This window comes from Strix aluco, chromosome 18 (genome assembly GCF_031877795.1).
Source record: "Strix aluco isolate bStrAlu1 chromosome 18, bStrAlu1.hap1, whole genome shotgun sequence".
Lineage (NCBI taxonomy): Eukaryota > Metazoa > Chordata > Aves > Strigiformes > Strigidae > Strix > Strix aluco.
The window spans coordinates 290,576-310,197 of record NC_133948.1 but is presented as its reverse complement, the minus strand read 5'-3'; the positions used below and the strand labels follow the sequence as shown (position 1 = coordinate 310,197).

The window sequence follows — 19,622 nt, the reverse complement described above, 5'->3', positions numbered from 1 at the left end:
GCGCGGGCGGCCGCGCGAGGGCTGCCGGGAGCCGCGGGCCGCGCGATGCGGGCGGCGCTGCGGCGGCCTCTCGGGGGGCTGCGGGGGCCGCTCCGCCTCGCCCAGGCGGCCCCGCGGGGCTGGAGCTGCGGCGGGCCGGGCCCTCCGCCGGCCCCGCCGTGCTGGAGCTGCGGCCGCCCCCTCCCCGGCGCCGAGGGGCCGCCCCGCTTCTGCGCCGGCTGCCGGGCGCTGCAGCCGCCGGGGCGGCGGCCTGACCTCTTCCGCCTGATGGGCTGGTGAGTGCCGGCGGGGCGGCGGCGGGCCCGACCGGCCGCGGGCCTCACGCCGCCTTCTGTCGCCCGCAGTGACCGCTCCTTCCGCGTCGATGCGCAGCAGCTGCGGCGGCGGTTCCGGAGCCTGCAGCGCGCCGTTCACCCCGACCGCTTCGGGCAGAGGCCGCCGGTGAGCGCCGCGCAGGGCCGGGCGCGCCCGGTCTTGCCCCCGGCGCGGTGTCCCGGGCGGGGGGGGTGGGGGGGTGGGAACGGACACGGACGGACACAGGCCTGACCGCCTCCCCCGTCCCAGCGGCCCAGCCCGCGGCGCCGTGGCCCGCAGGGCTCCGCGGAGACCGGAGCGGCTGCCGCGTTAGGCTGCGCCGGGCCCCCGCTGCCCGCCCGTTTGGGGTTACGGGCACCGGCCGTGTTTGGGGTCCTGGTGCTCAGAAGAGATTGCTGCTGGCGGATCCGCGGCGGAGGATGGCGGTGAGGAGCTGCTGTGCTCCTTGAGGCCTTAGTTGCCCGAGATAAGAGTTTCCCAGCCCAGTGACCCGCACTCCCTGCGCTTCCTGCCTGTTAAAAAAAATCAGTCTTCAAAAAATTCAACGCTATTTCTCCGCAGGTAATAAAGTGTAACGATTCTGCCACTTACTTTTATTTATTGTCCATTCCCAGAAAGAACAGTACTACTCTGAGCAACACTCCTCCCTCATCAACAAGGCCTACCAGACCCTCCTGAACCCTCTGAGCCGAGGCCTCTATCTCGTAAGGCGTCTGTCACCCCTTTGATCAGTGCTCTGTAACTGGGGGCTGGGGCTGATGTCAGACCTTTGACTCCATCACTGACATGCTCACTGGTGTTCCTCTGCAGAAGAGGATTCCCAGGCATTGAAGGGGGACCAAAAACAAGCTTGGCTGAAAATTAATCAGCTTTTCCACTATTTCACACTTTAGTGATTATGACCATCTCCTTTGCTGCTCATGTTACACTGATTTGCTTCCTGCAGCACACACACTGTCTGGCCGTGGCTGCTCCTTTGAATGTCAGTCTGTCCCCTGGCAGTTTTCGTGGCATTTTTCTGCTTTGGTTAACTTCTCATCTTTATGATCTACCTGTGGAGCTCACTTTAAGATGTACTGTTTATGCACATTTCATGGAGTAAACTGGAAGTTTATCAGATAGTCAAGAAAATAATTCACATTTAAAAAGATGTAAGAATGGTATTTTCAAATTCCCGTTCTCTTCACCAGCTGGAGCTGAATGGAGTAGAACCGGCACAAGAGACAGACTGTGATGCAGACTCAGAGTTTCTCATGGAAATCATGGAAATTAATGAAAAATTAGCAGAGCCTAAAAATGAGGGTACCCTTGAAGAAATTGAAACTTTAATTCAAGGTATGTTATGACTTCAGGGTTTTGTACAGAAATAAGTTACCATAATATCTCTAACTTGCATTAGTCTTGAATTAACTCACTGCAAGAGCTTCCCCCCACCCAAATGTTGTCTTTACCAATTTATGTCACCTAAACATCAAATCTGGCTTGAGAAACTCTGTATAGCAGTTGCTATTCTGAAGGCAAAACAGGTATTTATATATTATATAAATATATATACATAACTTAAATATTATATAACTGTAAAAAGGAATTTACTGACCCTTCAGCTGATCAGGGCAAGCAGACTGTTCTAAAAGAAAGAACCACTCGAAGTTGAATAAAATGTTTGACTGACCGCATTAAATAATTTCATTTATACAGACATTGTATTTCTTGCACCTTCTTCAACTTAGCAACCATTATATTAAGTGATTACTATCCTTATACAAGCAGCCTTCTTGTTTGTATTGTTGGTTTACTGAGTTTACATTTAGTTTACTGGTATATTTAATTCTTTGCAATAACAGTAGTGTGCCAAAAGCAATTAGAATAACTGGAATAAAAACTAAGTAGAAGAGAAGGAAATTAACTGTAGCAGGGTGAACTGCTACACCAAAAGTAAGTTAGATTTCTGGGAAGTTAGTGACCATTGATTTGCATTGGAATTGCTGTCTGTAAACCTGTCTGAATGAAGAAATATATATCTTTGAAATTGTAATTAAAATTGACAACATTATGAAAAGTTCTCTCAGCTCCCATAAGACTGAGATGTACTTAAGTTTCTCACCACAGACAATCAGAATACAGTGGTATTAACTACACTAAGTACATAACAAAAAGTGAATGAAATAATTTGTTTTACAGTTAAACAAGAAGAACTGACCAAAGAGGTGACTGCAGCTTTTGAAAGAGGTAGCTGTTTCTATTCAGTGCTTAGCTGCCATACACAAAACAGTTACAAATGCTTCAAAAACCCACATTCTTTTATTGACAAATGTTTCCTGAACTACAGAGCAGAAATACTGCATGAACAAGTGTTCTTTGTTTGCTACTTAGAACAAATACTTCTAAGCTGCCCTTTCTGCTGATTCAGGCAATTCAGGACCTCACATTAAATTAAAAAAATCCAGTACAAAAGTTCCAGTTAATTCAGTTTGCATCAACTTCAAGTGGGCATGCAGATACTAAGAAATTTTTTGTTTCCCAGAATACTATTTAATCAAACTTGCCACCTATCCTGAGACTCGAAGCTGTCAGCAGAGTAGTGGGTGCTGTTCCTTGCAGCAAAAGTCAAGACAGCAACAATTCTGCTGCTACCCCTGGGGCTGCACAGCAGGAAAGACCCGATGCCCCCCTCAGCCTCAGGCTTTAGGGATGTCCTGTGCAATCATCAACATAAACCCAAACTCCAGCTGACATGGACTGGAACCGTTCCAGCCTCAGTCTGACTCTGGGAAGGAACGTTTACATTTCTTTCCTGGGTCTGGGATGCTTTTATTGTTAGGTTGATGTTGTAATTGTAAAACTTAAAACGCAAAGTAGTGCCGGCTGGGCCTGCGTGAAGAATTGTAACCGTGTGATCTGTCACTCTTTGCACTACCAGAGTTAAGGATTCGGTGGGTGAGGAAGCACCCAAACCCTCCAGCCATTTAACTGAGGAGAAACTGTTTCAGTATCAGTTTTGGAATTGACACTGCCCAGACCAGAGTCCTACAAACCTTTTGCGTTTTTCAGTGGTGGCAGTTCATCTAATTACATACATTAAACAAAAAAAAAAAAAAAAAAAAATTTTGTCTAGATACTCAAAATTCCCCTGTGGTTATGTCAATACTATAGCCACTTTACAGAAAAGTCATTACAGGGAATTCATATGTCATTTATTTCCAAAGTGTACATTTTTACATGTACACTCAATGAGGTGTTCCAAAACCATCTGAGATGAAAATAGGCAAGATGGTTTTAGTAGCATATGGGTCCTTAAAACTTGCAGCTCTTAGTACTGAAATGGGTGCTGTCATTGAAATCTTAAGATTCATTTTGAAAATTAAATTCAGCCTTCCCTCTGTAAACTACTACTGGTTTATTTCATTTCAGGTGATCTTCAAGAAGCTAAGAAGTTTCTAGCCAAAATGAAATATTTTGCAAACTTAGAGGATAAAGTGAAGCACAAGAAGATCCCTTCCTGATACTGCTTCCTTTACCATTAAGAGTTAATGTTATTTTCAATTAAACAGCTGATTTAGTTACCAAAAAACTGCTTCCTATGTTTTCATTAAAAGCTTTAATTCTGAGAGAAGGAAGATAAACCAGTGCTTACCGTGGCACTTACTGTGTAACAGATGGAATTGGGAAATGCTTGCAACCAGGAAAAGACACGTAGGTAAGGCAGGGCTGCTGTTCTGGGAGCTACAGGTACGGAAACCACTATCAGAGGCGCACACAAAAACCATATGTAATTAAGCTTTCTTACTTTTTGACTACTAAACTATGAAGAATTTATTTTCAGTTGAGAGTCCTGGGCAAAATGCTGGGGATGAAGCAGAAAGCTCATTCAGTAGAACACGCACAAGGAGACTGCAGAGAGCCTGAAGGACCAGTCAGACCATCTAGAAAAACCTGTAAAAACTGTTTCACTCCTATCGTCCATCTTCTCTGCTGCTTGGTGCTTTTTGTGATCTCCGTCTGCTGGGAATTGCCCTTCAGAACGAGAAGTTTTACCCTGTTGCACAATTTGAAATGTTAAGATGACAGGTTAGGACAAAAAAATAAACGCAAACTCAAACCCCAGAAACTGCTTTATTAGTACCCTTTTAGGAAACAAGTCTTTGTAATAGAGTTTATTACAAGTAACAGTAATTCAGATAGGTGCTGTACTGTCTTTGTACAGTCACAGTGGTAGGGCTACATGAGGAATGTCCTTAAATCTTTGAAAGGTTAAGTGAAAAATGGCAACTCAATACCCCAATATGTATAAAAACTAGAGTATTTCAAATATTGGTTTCTCAGTAGGTAGGTTCTTGTTTGGCTTTTAACACCCTAGAGTATTTTATTCAGTAAAGCTTTTAACATCTGCTTGATTACCCAAATCTGAAGAAGAGCTACTGAATTACCAATAAAGCTGCCAGGAGGAAGAATTCCTTGAACACCCTCTCCTGGCATTTCTGCGTCCCTACATCAAGCATATCTAAACATCAAGTCTTCTAGGTATAATATCTTGTTAACTGCATTTCAGCAAGATATGTTTTAACAGCATTTCAGAAAGATTAACTTGCCTTTAATGAAACCTCCACTAAATATACAGATTTAATAAGCTACTTGCTCATGATATTACACTGCTAATTTAGAAGATGCTGCTCATCATTCTCATTGAAGTTCTGTTACAGCTGTGAAATTACACAGATTTTTGTTTTTAAATTCATCATGCAGTTGTCTTCTTTCATAAAGATCTGATTCCTTTTTTTTGGTATTTCTTCCAAAATTAAGCTTGTGAAATTCCTTTTTGATTTCCAGAAAAGATTTGTTTTTGGTCTCAGGAATTACAAGGAAGATGAAGGCAGCAACTAAGGAGCACTCCAGTAAGAACACCAGGAAACAATAATGCTTCAGTCCATTCTGAAAATAAAGTTTATTTGATTGCAACATATTTCAGGTATAACAGTGGGTTTTGGAAAAGAAAGAGCTTTTTGTCTCCATTCACACCTAACATTGCTGCTCAGATGTTTTTATTAAAAAGACATTCAACCTATCCTTATTTTACATGTAACTTTTTCTAATTTTTTTTCTTTTAGATAAAAGGCTACCAAGTGCCATGCAATACACTCGGTAGCCTTTTACTAAAAAAACAAACAAAAAAACCCCCCACCCTTTAAACACACACTAAACAATTCACAATGTAATGGCAAGTCAGCATTTGCTACTTGACTGTCTCGTATCTTAAGATACGATTTATCTTTTTCTGAATGTTTGCTAATATTTTTCAATGCTATACATTGAAAAAACCCAACTATCTTGTTGAGAAGCAGAGTTCAACAAGAAAGGGCTGTCAGATCAAGATGCCCTACTGTGTGCTGTTACTGTCTGTTTTGCTCTCAAAGTGCTAAAACTGAAAATACAAAGCTAGAAATGAAAGCCTGTCCTGCTTTTCCTAATCATCTTCCTGATCATAGAACCCCTGTAGGTAAGTTCAGCGAGCTCAGAGGTGTGAGCCACTACCCCCAGGTACTGCTTCTACTTTACTTTGACATAAAAGCACAAGGCACTGTTAAGAAATGTGCTATTTGAATCTCAATAGCTGATTTAAGTTTTTCTAGTTTTGATACCATCTCCATTTTCTTTCATCTGAACATGAAAGTTACCCCCACGCATTCCTTTTAGTTTTCATTTACCATGTTTTATTATTTTTTGTTGGTGTCTAAAAAATATTTTAAGGAGGACTGAATCTAGTTACACTGGGTTGAGGGGTAGCGTGCCTCCTATGTTTAAGTGTTACTGCATAACAAAAAATGATATGATGGAACCCAAGAGAAGATTAAATGGGAGGTGAGGCAATCAGGAAAATGTGTTTGCGTACTTACCACTATAAAGGGAAAGAGCATTCCAGTTGTGAAGAAACTAATCCAACTAACAGTCCCTCCTATCATGTAAGCAGCAGGACGTGAAGACTGTACAAATAATTCAGCTGTCAGGGTATTTGTTATGCCACCTGGGGAAGGTCAAAAACACTAGATTATTGTGCTCAGTGTCCATTTGCACTGTTTCCAATGCCAGGAAAATTGTGTTGCTTTTGAATATGCCACTAGCTGATCTGATTCTATTAAAAAAAAAAAAAAAGCACATTTTTGAGTCTACTGCCCACTAGTAAGTGTCCTTCCGCAAAGTGGCCCTATTTCAGCAGCGCTGCCCAGGGAGCAAGGGCGCCTTTAAAGGCCCAACGGGCTTTTTCTTGCTTCTTGTATCACTGGACCAGCCTGAAGGCCAGAACCAAGCCCCCTCCCGCGTTGCTGGCCCCAAGGAAGGGGCACGGTGAGCCCGTTTCAGGGACAGGCTCGGGGCAGTGCAGCGGCCGCCCCAGGGAAATCCCGCCCAGCTGGGCAGCGGCTGACCGCCCCGGCCCCCACACATCTCCCCGCTTTGAACATCCGTCGCTGCGCACTACCTGGTCCCAGCCCAAAGCTCAAGATGAAGGCAAATATAGATGTCATGCTCACGTAAGGCACCCACGAGTACAGTTCCTGGAACAGAAGAGAATGAGGAGATTTAGTTCAGATTTTGATAATCCAGTTTTACAAGTTTGGCTTAACAGTTACGTTTCCTTTCGCTATTTTATTGCAACTAAGACCAATAGTCATTCATGGCTGTTTGTTTACAGCTGATTTATTTAACAGTACTGCTTCAGAGAAATTGGATATTCTCATTTACTAATTTTTACTAAATGGAGTCTAGTACTTCTGTCAAGATTTATAATGAGTCCTCCAAGGCTAAAAATCTACACCAATATTGAACATAACAATTATGTGTTGTTACTAGTTTAACATTTTGCCCGAGCTGATTTTGGAGTTTTTACACTGACCCCATGAGTTAGCTGCCATTAAGGACTTTCACAGCATGAACAGACTTCTCATCACATTATTTATGTGAGCATAAATTGCAGTAGTGCAGCGAAGAAACATTAGGACTACTATATCCATGTGGAACTAGGTGCATTAGAAAGACCAAGCCTAAGCTTGAAATCCCATTATTTAAAAGCAAACCGAGAAATTTACAGAAGTTACAATAAAAGAATTAAACCTAGGCCTCCACCTAACAGCTGGCTCATTCAACTCTTCGCCTGGCCTAGCAGCCCGCTCTGCCCCGGCCACAGACGATCCCGGCGCCTCCCCGCCAGAGCCAGCTCCACACTCCGGCCGTGCCGCGGGGACCCGGGACCCCACCTGCACCACGAAGGATCTATTGGGCACCCAGATGCTGACTAAGTCGAGCTGCTCGCTGTTGGAGCTACACCTACGTCCTCTTGCTTGGATTACCCAAAGGTGACGATAAATATTTAGCGTGATGCAGTCTGCAAACCCAGAGACAGATCTCCTCTAACCGTCCACTTCGGGAGGTTCGTGGGCTGCCTCCTTTGAGCTGATGCGGTATACAGAACCATTTACAATGCATCTCTTCATACTACAGCAAAAAGCGAGGCAGGATATTGTCTTCACGTGATAAATTTACCACACTGTCAATATTGCTAGTGAGTTTCCAATAGTTTTTGTGAATTTACACTTAATGGATTTCAGTGTCTTCCGAATTTCAGCATCTTTACAGTACTTTATGTTTGACTGTTTGCTTTTAAGTGGATTCTGATGCTTAATATGATCGCTATGTAATATTTCATCCTAAAATTACTTTAAAAGCTAGAACAAATGCTGTTTTGTCATCACTTAGTTTTGTCAGCATTAAATACAGCTGCAGGTTTAAGACAAATACATGATGAAATTTCAGCTGAGGGCATTCTCTTATTTTAGGGAAATATAGCTGCAGAACTGATCAAATCTTTCAATTACTGTCATTTCTTTATGCTGCTGTTTAAACCTATGCAGCTCTTATCTTCCAGCTTCTTTTGAGTGTCACAGATTTTCACTCGCTATAGTCATATCATGTAATACAAATGAGTCCTTCTGTACACCTGGTAAGTTAGAGAGAACGTTAGAACAATGCTCCAAAGGGTCATAAGGAGATAACCCCCAATGATGAGGTATCTTCTTCCCACGTAGTCTATCAGTAAACCCTGTAGACAAGACATAATCTTCTGTTACTATGCTGATCTCGTGTTTACCCGTGTTCTTCCAGAAGAAGCGTTACTCTACGCTAGAAGGCAGAATAAACTCTTACACAGGTGAGGGCTGTGAGGCACTCACAAGCTCCAGTGCCGAGCGTCACATATGGGATTTTTTCGGCTGAGATCCCAGCTTGTTCAAAAATGTAAGTCGCATAGAAGTAAATCTGCAACAGAAAAAAAAAAATAATAATGGAGCGTTCCTGGTAGTTAAACTGTCAGCTGGAAACCAAGTCAAGTTCATACTAAACATACAGCTCAATGTACTTTATATTGGGAATTATTAATTTGACATGAACAGCAAGAAGAATCCGTTAAACCCGTGTCTAGGTAAATATACCACTATTGTAAAAGCAAATATAATTATTCAACTTACTGAATATAACACTTCACAGTCTTAAACCACACACAATAGGATAAGCTAATCCACCATTATTTACTTCTTCAGAAGAATGTAAATACAAGTATTAAGTCTTTTTTAAAATAAATTTACCTGCCAGAAATACAAAAACAAAAAAAAAAAGTGAAAAAAAAAAGAAACAGAAGTAATACAAAGATATCCTTTCCCACTTATCCCATTTCTCCGAGCTGTGTGGAGCTTTTGTGTTAATAAAAGGTTGAAAAACAGATGGAGATTAACTAATTATTTAAGCTGTTTGTACACATGAAATCTTACAGCATTTATCCCACTGAGCTGTTGGCCCATAGTCATCACAATCACAGTAATGAGCTGCCATCTCACACCACGGTCAGTGAATAACTGCCAGGGCTTCTGGGGTTCCTCCCCATCCAAGGCAAAACGTTCCTGCTGGATGTCTTCCATCTCCCTTCGATACTCTGAAGAACCATGAAATCGCTTCAAAGCTAAAAAGGAAGAAAATAAACTCTTTTGTTTACCCATTGATCACAACTTCTGGAAAATAATCTCTTTCCATAATGACCTGGCTTTTGCTAGAATATTAAAACTTTCTGCTCTAGAAAGCTGGGAAGAAAGTAATTTGCTTTCTGACTTGTTTTTTGCCTGCTTGGTTTCCAACATTTTTTGCTATGGTGTATTTGGAGATTTCAGTGGTATTACTTTGGGGTTTTTTTAGATGAATATCTGACTTTGAAATATTCACCAAGCAAAATATTTTGAAGTGTTTTATATCTGAACCACAGACCTCCAAATAGTCTTTTTGTTAAAGGACACTAAACAGTTTGAAGTCTTTTGCTTAAATTCTAGGCAGGCGTGAAGTCTTTTGGTATGTCCCTGTCTTTAATTTTGCCAGTGGAACGCATTTAGTGAGCTGGAGTAAAGATGGCAAGTAATTCTAAGGCAAGTATTATCAGAAGGGATTTGGATGCAAGACTAAAATCTTTACTAATAGTCCGAAAAGCATATAATATCAGTTCCTCTAAAATCTTCAAGATTAAATATATCATAAGTGACAATTTTCTTGTTAAGGGCAACAACAGAACTTTGATGATCCTGAAAGCAAGCTTTCCAATGCTATTGTTATCACCAACAGCAGAAGCAGTTTGAAGCTCTAGCCACTCTCCAGTGTCAGTTCAGGAGCAATCGCAATTCTTGAAAAAAAAAAAAAAAATAAAATCCATGATTATGTTGTTTAAAAACCCCAAACAAATCTGAGGGGGAAAGACCTGAATATGATACAGAGATTGCAAGCTTCACTTACATTAAAAAAAAAAAAAATCACATTTAATGAAGCCCAAACTAGATCATAATCTGAAAGGGACATTATGGTCATCTCTTGTCCGTGGCTTCCAAATTAGACAGAATTAACCCTACAGGTCATCTGTAGTTACTGTGCTTTTGCACTTGTGATGGTCTATGAGAATCTTTGGCCAAGGTAAGCAGAGAGAGAGAGAGAAAGATTTTTATTACATCAGCTGACAAACTTGTAAAGGGGGGGAAGGACGGAGACAGGCCTATAGGCATAGACAGCTTTATCTAAAAACATAACTTTTTTCCTTGGTTGTTTTTTAATTACCCAGTATAATGCAAGACCTCACCTCTCTCTGTGAGCCCAATCTCTTTTGCAATTCCTAAGAAATTTTACCTTGACCTAAATGCTTCCATGAATTAAGCCTCATTAACTTCCTTCATTGAATATCTTTCCAAGATATGCTGTTCTACCTTGTCCTGGTTTAACCAGGATAGGGTTAAGTTTCCCCAGCAGTGGGGGGGGAGCTCTAGCCGGGTTATTCAGATACCATGCGGACCTCACATCCTGGCAGGTCACATTTTCCTGGAGCGGGAGCGCGGTGCACTCGTGGTTTTGTACATCGTGCTTCAAACTGCTGTATTTGGTAGCTATTTTGCTCTGTTCATTGCTATCACTATTACTGTTATTGTTATTGTTGTTGTTTGTTGTGTTGCTATTGCATTGTTGTATTAAACCTTTCCTTATTTCAGTCTTGGGGCTTTGTACTTCACTCCCTTTGTGGGGGAGGGGCAGCGGCCGCGTGGTCTCAGACCCCGGCAGGGGCTAAACCATCACATACCTACAAATACCTTTTCTAGACAGGTAAAAATTCATATGCTCATCAACAGCACTTCAAAAGAAGTAACAGAAGAGAAGCAAATGAAGAAATGTTTTTCCTTTATTTATGCATACAATGAAAATTGAATTAAATACAACCTGACCAAATGTTAACAAGGCAAACTTCCTTTGTTCATTTCTCGCATTTATTTAGCATTTTAGATGGAAGATCTAGGGATCACAAGTGTCATTTTATGTCACTGTGAACTGTATCAGAATTATCACACCAGGTAGCACGTTTCTGAAAAATAAGTGATTATTTTATTGGTCAGATTTGTACACTGGGTTCTCATTTTTTTTCTGTCCTTTCAATTTCATTAATTAGTTATTATTTTAGAGAGGGTCTTTTCACATTTAACAGACTTTCAAATTGAATTAATCAGACCTGCTTACTTATACAGACTAATACTTTAGTCTTTGGAGTATTATTCCACTGGGTCTCTCTGGGAAGTAAAATACTATCCACAGTATGTGAGGATACAAACAGCTACCTCAGTGTCTTCCTTTGGCATACTATTGTGAAAAAAACCCACTTGTGATATTTGGGTTCTTCTTGCAGTATAAAGACAACTGTGTAGTTTCAGGATAAAGAAAATCAAAACTAATTTGAAATTTTATCTTTCAAGTTCTTCTTGTAGTGGGTGGGCTTCACTTGCTCATTTAGGCAGTACTGCACAGCTATAACATTACAGTTATTTCTTGAGTAGGCTTTGAATAACAGGAGAACAATCATAGATCTCAAAGATAAAATAAAGTGAAAAGTTTAAGCTGTCATAGTTCTCCCACATGATACAACAGGGAGAAAAAAAATAGTATTTAAAAGATAACTAAATATTTTGAAAATGGAGGATAAGGAGTTTTCTGCTCAAATAGCCAGTGAATCACTTTGTTAACATCACTTCTCTTTCAATAAAAAGCTCTCCAAGTTTTCAGCTACTTATGCTGTTTCCTTTTTAATATATTATTTTTTATTATTTCTTACAGGAAAAGTACAACAGTAACACCAAATGGAAGAAAATATCTGATATAACTTCTACTTAATCTGTGACATGACCTGAGAAATGAACAGGTGAAACGAAGAGGTGAAATAGTTCAGGTATGTTACTTCATCCAAGAGAAAAAACTATGAAGCGTTCAGAGATTTCATTAGAGAGTAACAAAACATGAATATATTTGAAATGACGCAAGACAGTTTTGTTCACAATCCATTATAGACTCCCGAGTTCCACAATCCCTTTTGCCATATAAGCTCACTGAAGGAAAAACAAGGGCCGAAAAGCACCAGGCGATATACCTGTGCTGTGCTGGTAAAGATAAAAGGAGAATTTGGAACCCAATATACTCACTGTACCCTTCTGAAGACTCAAAGTATAAACGCTGTAAACTACCTTTGGCACAGCTCAGCTCATCTCCTCTGTCAATAAGAAGGTATCTGGGACTTTCAGGAAACCATGGCAGGAATAAAAGTTGAGCAAATGCTGGGAAACAGCTGCTGGATAGCAACAGAGGACAGTATGTTTCTCCACCTAATAATTCCCTGGGAAAGGTGTGGAAAAAGAAGAAAAAAAAAAACAAAACCACAAACAAGTAATTAGCTATTGGTAACTATTCAGAAGACTTTTGGGAGAAAGATGTTTGTCCTTCGAGGAAAGTTCCCTTGTAACCAGTTACCCATATCCTGTGAACCTCAGCAGAAAGGGGCTGGGAAAGTATTTTCCAGCCACTCTGAAATCAGGTTCCATTCAGGAAGAGACAAGCAACACCATGGTACTGCTGCTTATCGCTGTGTTGGTCCTAAGCACTATTGTCAGGTTTGCCAAAGCTGCGTTTTCTAGCAACGCAGGAAAAGAAAAGCACATGGACTTCACCTTAAGGTTGGCAGCAACATTTGCTTTTGAGAATCATACAGTAATTTAGGCTAGAAAGGAACTTGGGAAGTCATGATTCCACCTCCCATTCAAAGCTGATCTAACAGGAAGGTGTATTACATAGAAAGGAATCATTAAAATTGGTACAGTTAGAACCCACAGGATGATATGTTGTGTGCAAACTTGTCAGAATAGTGTATTGCATTTTAAATATGGACCCTAGATTATGCAGTCTGAAGCTTAGATTCTACTTTGTAGCACTTCACACCTGAAGTATCTAGCAAAATCAGTTAATTCAGAAGCTGGTGATACGGAAAAAGAAAAGAGAAGTCTAAGTGCCTTTGGCATAGGGACAGAGGAAAAATAGATAATGTGCTGTTACTCAGGGTACGAGCAGTTGCTCTTGGGGCAGTGGAAAGCTTCTAGCAGGCTTCATGAGAGAAGCTTTTCATCCTGAGGTTGTGCATTCTCTGTTCTTGGAACCCTTTAAGATCCAACTGGATAAAGTCCCTAGCAACTTCATCTGATCTCACAAGGGACAAAACCAGCAGTAGTTGCTCTCAAATCCTGTCTTACGAATGTCCACTGTCTCCAGCAAGAAACTGGCAGGAAATATGAACTCAGCATAAACGTGCCCATTTTACTGATGCTGTTCTGGCTGCCCCATCTAAACTGAGGACACGGCACAAACGTTTTGCAGGCGTAGGAATAAGGTGACAAAAGCAGGGTTTTCTTCTCACAGGTAGACCTGTGTGAAGCTGATTCACTAATGCTACAAGGGCCTCAATTAATGTTTTGCAAGGAGCTGAAGGGAATTGGAATTCTTTACATGCAAGTAATGCAAGGCAGGAAAAAAAAAAATGCATTTCTAACCTCAAACCAATTATTTGTCCTGTCAAAATCCCTCCAGTCAGAAAGATGGAAGTCCCCATGGCCATGCCACCTCTAAGATGTTTTGGGGCTACCTCACCAATATACAGAGGCTGCACACAGATCCCAATACCTACAAGTAAGTAGAAAAACATTTTCCTATTAATAGATTCTGCTTTGAAAAGAGTTACTGAACCAAAACATGTAGGAAATCAGACTTAGTTAACTTCCTATTAATTTAGCTGCCTCCAGATTCCAAGTTAGACTACAGAATATTTTTGTCATCATATCTACAAAGCAGCAAACACATATCATACCACCTAAAGAATCAGCAGTAAGAGTAATTTATCATTCACCATAGTTTACTGAAAGTAGGAATAGGAAATCATTCACCTGAATTTATGCCAATCAAAAACCTTCCAACAATCAGTAACTCAAACAATCCTGTAGGAAAACTGATCCCCATTAAAATGGAGGCCAGTATTGCTACAATATTATTCATCAAAAGAGCTCCTTTCCTAAAGAGGAGGGGAGAAAAAAAAAACACCAACATCATTAAGAAAATCTGCAATAACACATTTTAAGTTTTCCTTTCTGGTAATATGGAAAAAAACCATGGTTTCTACTGAAGAAACATGCTATTCACTGGAAATCCAGATATCTGATACAGCTATTCACTTATTTTTAAAAAAAAGTCTAAACATAAGGATAATGCATAAATATGACAGAAATGCCTGACAAGGCAGGAGTGAGGTTTCGTTCCTTTATGCTGTATCTATACAGAATGTGCATGAAACGTTACAGATTACGCAGCACGTCCTTACTGGCATGAAGGCTGCAAATGTGTATGGGGGACCTGTGTTTCCTACCACAGGGCATGTGCACACTCCTACTTAGATTTCAACAAATGTAATGGAAAGACTAGACTGGAAGGCTGTAATTCAGGGTTCATCTTCTAAAGTCACATTGTAACAAACTGTAAAATTCTACCAGAAAACTCTGCTTTGAAGTGAAAAACATCTATAGTCACCAAAGGTACATTTTCTCCCACTCTTTTTCCACTTATTTACTTTATATTCCAGTGAGAAAGTAGGAAAAGAAAACATGCTGCTATAACTCACCTGCCCAGCCGAATCGCCATGCTGCCTCCAATAAAGGCTCCACACAGGCCTCCAAGTGAAAATACAGAAGCAATGACAGACCAAAGAAAAGTCAGCAAATCTGGACTTAGTTCCTTGTGATAACGACTGGTCCAGGTTTCATTTAAGAACCTGTGTATATGCTGCAGTAGAAAATGTTGAATGTGTAGCATTATGCGTAGCCCGACAGCGCAGCACTATAAATAACTTGCACCTCAACCTGAAAACCAATACTGGGAGCTAACAAGATACCATCTTAGTTGGTATTTTGGTTTTGTATTACCATTTCCTATGCCCCATACATCTCAGACTGCTGAGCAGCTTTGCTTTCATACCCTACCCCTGGAGAGGCTGTGTTCCACTAGAGGAGAAACATAACCTGTCCACACACTGCTCCAGAAGAGTGTTGAGGTCCTTCTAAATGAAGGGGGGACAAGGTGGATGGGTAGGTCCTACTGTTTTTTAGGAACATCTCAGAGCACAGAGGTCTCACATAACCTAAAAAAAATTTACTGTCAGAAGACTCATTCTGACACTTGATTTAAATCTTCCTGCCTTAGTGTCATCCAACAATTCATAGTAAAATCCCTTTCTGCAACTCTAATATTCCTCTGCCTTTCTTACAGTATAAATGTGTCAGAACTTTTAAACTGTCATTTTACATGCTTTGTTTCCTAAAATTTGTCTTGCGAAACTCTTGAACTTACATGTATCTGTAATCAGAGGCTCCCATTCTTAGCCAGCAAACAAAGACTTAACAGAAGACAAACTTGCTGGACTCTCCCTCTGCTTCCAGCACATTACATCATCTTTCACAAACAGCTCATTTTAAACTTTGTAAAAAGCATACAACATTGTAGCAAATTCAGCCTTCACAGTTTCACAAGAAAATAAATCAGCTGACAGCAGAAAATTATACCCACTGCTTGCACAAGACCATCTGCTTAGATCCTCGAGTCATCCACAAAATATGCAGAATCCTCAAAGCCATGGCAATGGATGCAAAAGTAACAAGTAGGTGAAGATACCTACAAGACACTCGGACACTACAGATGCAACTTTCTGACTCTCTAAGATCTTCCTCGGTAACCTGCCTTGTGATGGACAACTGTAACCATCCTTTCTCCCTGCTACCCAGTGATAGGAGGCAAGGGAATGGTTCAAGGCTGCGTCAGGGGAGGTTTAAACTTGACATTAGGACATTTTACAGACAGGGTGGTCAAACCCTCAACAGGCTTCCTAGATAAGTGGTCAATGCCCCCAGCCTGTCTGCGTTTATAAGAGGCATGTGGACAATTAATAACATGCTCGAACTTTTGGCCAGCCCTGAAGTGATTGGGCAGCTAGATTAGATGATCTCTGTAGGTCCCTTCCAACTGAAAATGTTCTGTTCTGTTCTTAATGTTCTGGGCTATGGTAGTCAAAGGTTTAACTGGAAACCGTTACTTATCCATTCATTCAATTAATCCTTCTAAACCAGACTTTAACAGGTATTTATGTTGCATATCTGACATAGAATACCTCTGATGGGAGGTACTCACAAACAAATTCACATGAAACCATTATGGAAATCAACCAGAATCCTCCATAGGAGAGCAATCCTGCTTTGGTTCCCGCTGCAATCGCAGTACAAGTGCCTCTGGCCTCTCGGCCAGTCAGACAGGATACCTCCATTACCCCAAAACAACCTGTGAACAAGGGACAGTATTTTACCTGGGTGGGTGCATTGATAATGGAAACATTATACCCATACTGGAAGGTCCCTCCAATTCCAACAGCACAAACAGCCAGAAACAAGGTCCAGCTGGGGAACTAGAGAACAGAAGAGAGGAACAGGCGTAAAAAGAGAGAGGGCCTTGAACCCACATGCATATAATATCTAGGAGAAAATCACAGTGAAATATATCATGTATTTAGTTTTGAACAGTGAGAGTATTTGGTGAGAAAACTACATAAACTCTCAAACACCTGCAGCAGGAGAAACATTTCACACTGACTTTGGCCACAATCACTAAGGTCTTTGAGAGATGCAACAATTACAAGCATCCAGGTTAAGCGCAGGCAACACAACCACAGCACTGCCGACAGCAATTCACTGACCTGTGTCAATACTTTTTGTGTGAACCACGCTGCTCACAGTGTCTATTTTCTATGAAAGAACGTTAGGAGTATGTTTGATTTTAGAGGCCCAATGACTCAGTGTAAGAATTAACCAAATCCCAGTTTCTGGCTCACATTTCATCCAAGATGTGAGAAATAGTAACAATATTTTATTTCCCTCAGTGAGCCCCTAAATTGATTACTAGATGTCTGCAAGTTAGCAGGTACTAAACCTTAAATCAAAACATTTTGTTCACCAATAACAGTATTCAATCTAAAGTTTATTAGCATGTATTTTTTAATTTTTCAATATTGATTACCTAGTTACATCCCAAAATTAGTATTTAGGAACTAAAGTTAATAGACTCCAACTCAAGATGTTTTAAGGTCAACAGAAACCACTATTATGATACATTCAATCTCAAGAGAGTCTAACTGGTCATAAAACATTACACTTGGGATGAGGCCTCTGGGCCAGAGAAAATCTCTAGAGGTTTATACAGTGTCTGGCTTTCTTCTGGGATGCTTCCTGACTCTACTTTTTATTGAATACGACAGTACTAAAAATAGCATCCAGTTCAAATGTTTAGCAATCCTCTCAGTAAAAATTAAGTTCTAGTTTCATCACATAGTATCTTTTTGTCTAACTGCAGCTGGACCCAACAATGTCTCCTATATTAAAGGCATTTTGGTGATCAAATTTCATCTTCCTTCACAGATAAAGACTGTACATTATTCTTTTTTTCATAAGCTTGTACTCCCTGAATTTCTCATTGTAAGGTATGTAGACTAGCTCATCGTTCTCATTCTTGCTCCAGTTCCCAGAAATGCCGAGTTATTCCAGATGCTCTACTGTATTCTGAAAGAGCTGCGTCTTTTGTGACGATACTTCATCAAAACTTCCCTCATTCAGGACTGAAATTCAGAAGTCAAAATTGATCTTATTACAGTAAAATGCATTTAATATTTTCTTATGGTTTCCTGAGAATAAAGTGTTTCTCTGAATGAATTCAGAGTAATAAATAAGGACTGCAGTGAGTATGGTAGAAAAAAAATAGAGGTGGTAAAAATAAAGGCGCTGCACAGTCAGACCTTTCTATTATCCAAATACTGTCAGCGTATTTTGGGTGTCTCATGGGTACAACCTGGAATCTAGAACAGACAGAAAACAAACAAAAACCCCAGTATCATTAACATACATCACATATCTTATGTTGTGTTGTGACAGCTCTGTTCCTCCTGCCCCAGTCAGCTCATTACAGTAACGTGTTACAGTGGAGTTTGGGTCCCAATTTCTTAAGAGTGTGGACAACAGCCTTATCTGTTCTGTCTCCTGACAGTTTATAAGCACTTTCACCTCATTTTAGAAACATGCCACAAACCAAATTCAATTTATATTTAATGTAAAACACAAGAATCAGAAAACGTGCTTTTACAGCTTCCATTTTACAACAAGCTAGGTGTCTAAGGAAAACACAAAACTTTACAAGCCTGATCGTCTGTCTTTTTATTTATAAGTAAACAGGAAACAATTGGAAACTTTCACATCTGTGCATCACTGTCAAAGCTACAAACTCTGCTGGCCCCCACATCGCCTGCAGAGGCCGAGACAGCTCTGCTTACCTTGCCGTGCGCGCTAGAGCCTCCGAGCAGGGGCCGGTACTCCATTCTGAGTACGGGCTGGATTTGATTTCCTTTGCAAAATTTAGTAAACTACACTACAGGAATAAAAGGCGCCAAAGAAATGAAGTTATTTTTGTATTAAAACACAGACTTTTGCTTTCCATCTCTAGCCATTTTTTTTAGGACAGAAATGTCCAACGTCCCTGAGGGCCCAGAGGAGCGCCGGGCGCACCCCGCGCACTGCACCTCTCCGCCCCCCGCCAGCGCCCAGGCCCGCAGAACGCCCGCGCCGTTACCTTCTGCTCCGGTGACATCGCTCCGGCCTCACCCGCCCGCTGCCGGCCCCAGCCACCGCCCAGGGGCCGGGGGAAAGGGTCGAGCTTCCCATCTGACCGGGATTTGGCTGCCGCGCGGGTGGCCCCCCCCGACCCGGCGGCGCTGGCTGCCGGCCGCGGAAATTAGGCCAAGCCGCCGACAAAAGCGGCTCTGTCTCGGCGCTCCCTCAGGGGCTGGGGCTGTGCAGCTGCCAGGGCGGGCAGGGGCCTCCCACCCCGGGGCCCGCGCCGCGCCATGCCCGCCACGGCACCACCGCGGGGAAGGGGAGGGCGAGAGCGGCGCGGGCTGCCGCCGCCCGGGACTGACTGCAGCTCCCGCCGCCCCGGGACTATAGATCCCTCCGCGCGGGACAGACTGCAGCTCCGTCCGCGCCCCGCTGGCCGGGACTACGGCTCCCGCCGCCCGGCACTAACTACAGCTCCCTCCGCGCCTCGCGGGCCGGGACTACAACTCCCGCCGCGCCCCGCGGGCTCCCTCCGCCCAGGACTACAGCCCCCATGGTGCCCGCGCCCGCCTCCGCCGGGCGCGGCGAAAGGCCTAGAAGGGCCCTGGGCTCCGCCGGGGCAGCTCCGGGCCCGGCCCGGCGGTGAGCGCTCTGCGGCGCGGGCGGGCGGGCGGCTGGCTGGCTGGCTGCTGCCGCCGCGCCGGGGTGGCGCCGGCTCCCCTCAGCCGCGCAGCGCGGGCCTCC

At 42.3% G+C, this 19,622-nt stretch overlaps 2 protein-coding genes across 9 annotated transcripts; one reads left to right on the top strand and one right to left on the bottom strand.

Moving 5' to 3' along the window:
* The first annotated feature begins 30 nt into the window (after positions 1-30).
* HSCB (HscB mitochondrial iron-sulfur cluster cochaperone) lies at positions 31-3,886 on the top strand. 3 transcript variants are annotated; one of them, XM_074844756.1, is made up of 6 exons: positions 31-275; positions 345-441; positions 930-1,019; positions 1,506-1,650; positions 2,497-2,544; positions 3,727-3,886. In XM_074844756.1, the coding sequence occupies exons 1-6, from the start codon at positions 46-48 to the stop codon at positions 3,816-3,818; spliced, it is 702 nt and encodes a 233-aa protein (XP_074700857.1). In that variant the 5' UTR covers positions 31-45; the 3' UTR covers positions 3,819-3,886. The 3 variants fall into 3 exon arrangements, with proteins under 3 accessions (XP_074700857.1, XP_074700859.1, XP_074700858.1); XM_074844758.1 differs by lacking the exon at positions 930-1,019; XM_074844757.1 differs by lacking the exon at positions 2,497-2,544.
* Positions 3,887-4,409: 523 nt separating this feature from the next.
* On the bottom strand, positions 4,410-19,378 carry LOC141931928 (solute carrier family 2, facilitated glucose transporter member 11-like). Of its 6 annotated transcripts, XM_074844747.1 has the most exons (13): positions 18,895-19,013; positions 18,599-18,693; positions 16,589-16,687; positions 14,858-15,018; positions 14,130-14,254; positions 13,740-13,869; positions 12,345-12,535; positions 9,129-9,316; positions 8,509-8,619; positions 8,303-8,404; positions 6,788-6,863; positions 6,207-6,334; positions 4,410-5,244 (listed from the first exon to the last, which is right to left on the bottom strand). In XM_074844747.1, the coding sequence occupies exons 2-13, from the start codon at positions 18,641-18,643 to the stop codon at positions 4,996-4,998; spliced, it is 1,605 nt and encodes a 534-aa protein (XP_074700848.1). In that variant the 5' UTR covers positions 18,644-18,693; positions 18,895-19,013; the 3' UTR covers positions 4,410-4,995. The 6 variants fall into 6 exon arrangements, with proteins under 6 accessions (XP_074700848.1, XP_074700849.1, XP_074700847.1 ...); XM_074844748.1 differs by lacking the exon at positions 18,599-18,693 and having other exon boundaries at positions 18,895-19,378; XM_074844746.1 differs by having other exon boundaries at positions 18,599-19,087.
* Between the last annotated feature and the right edge of the window lie 244 nt (positions 19,379-19,622).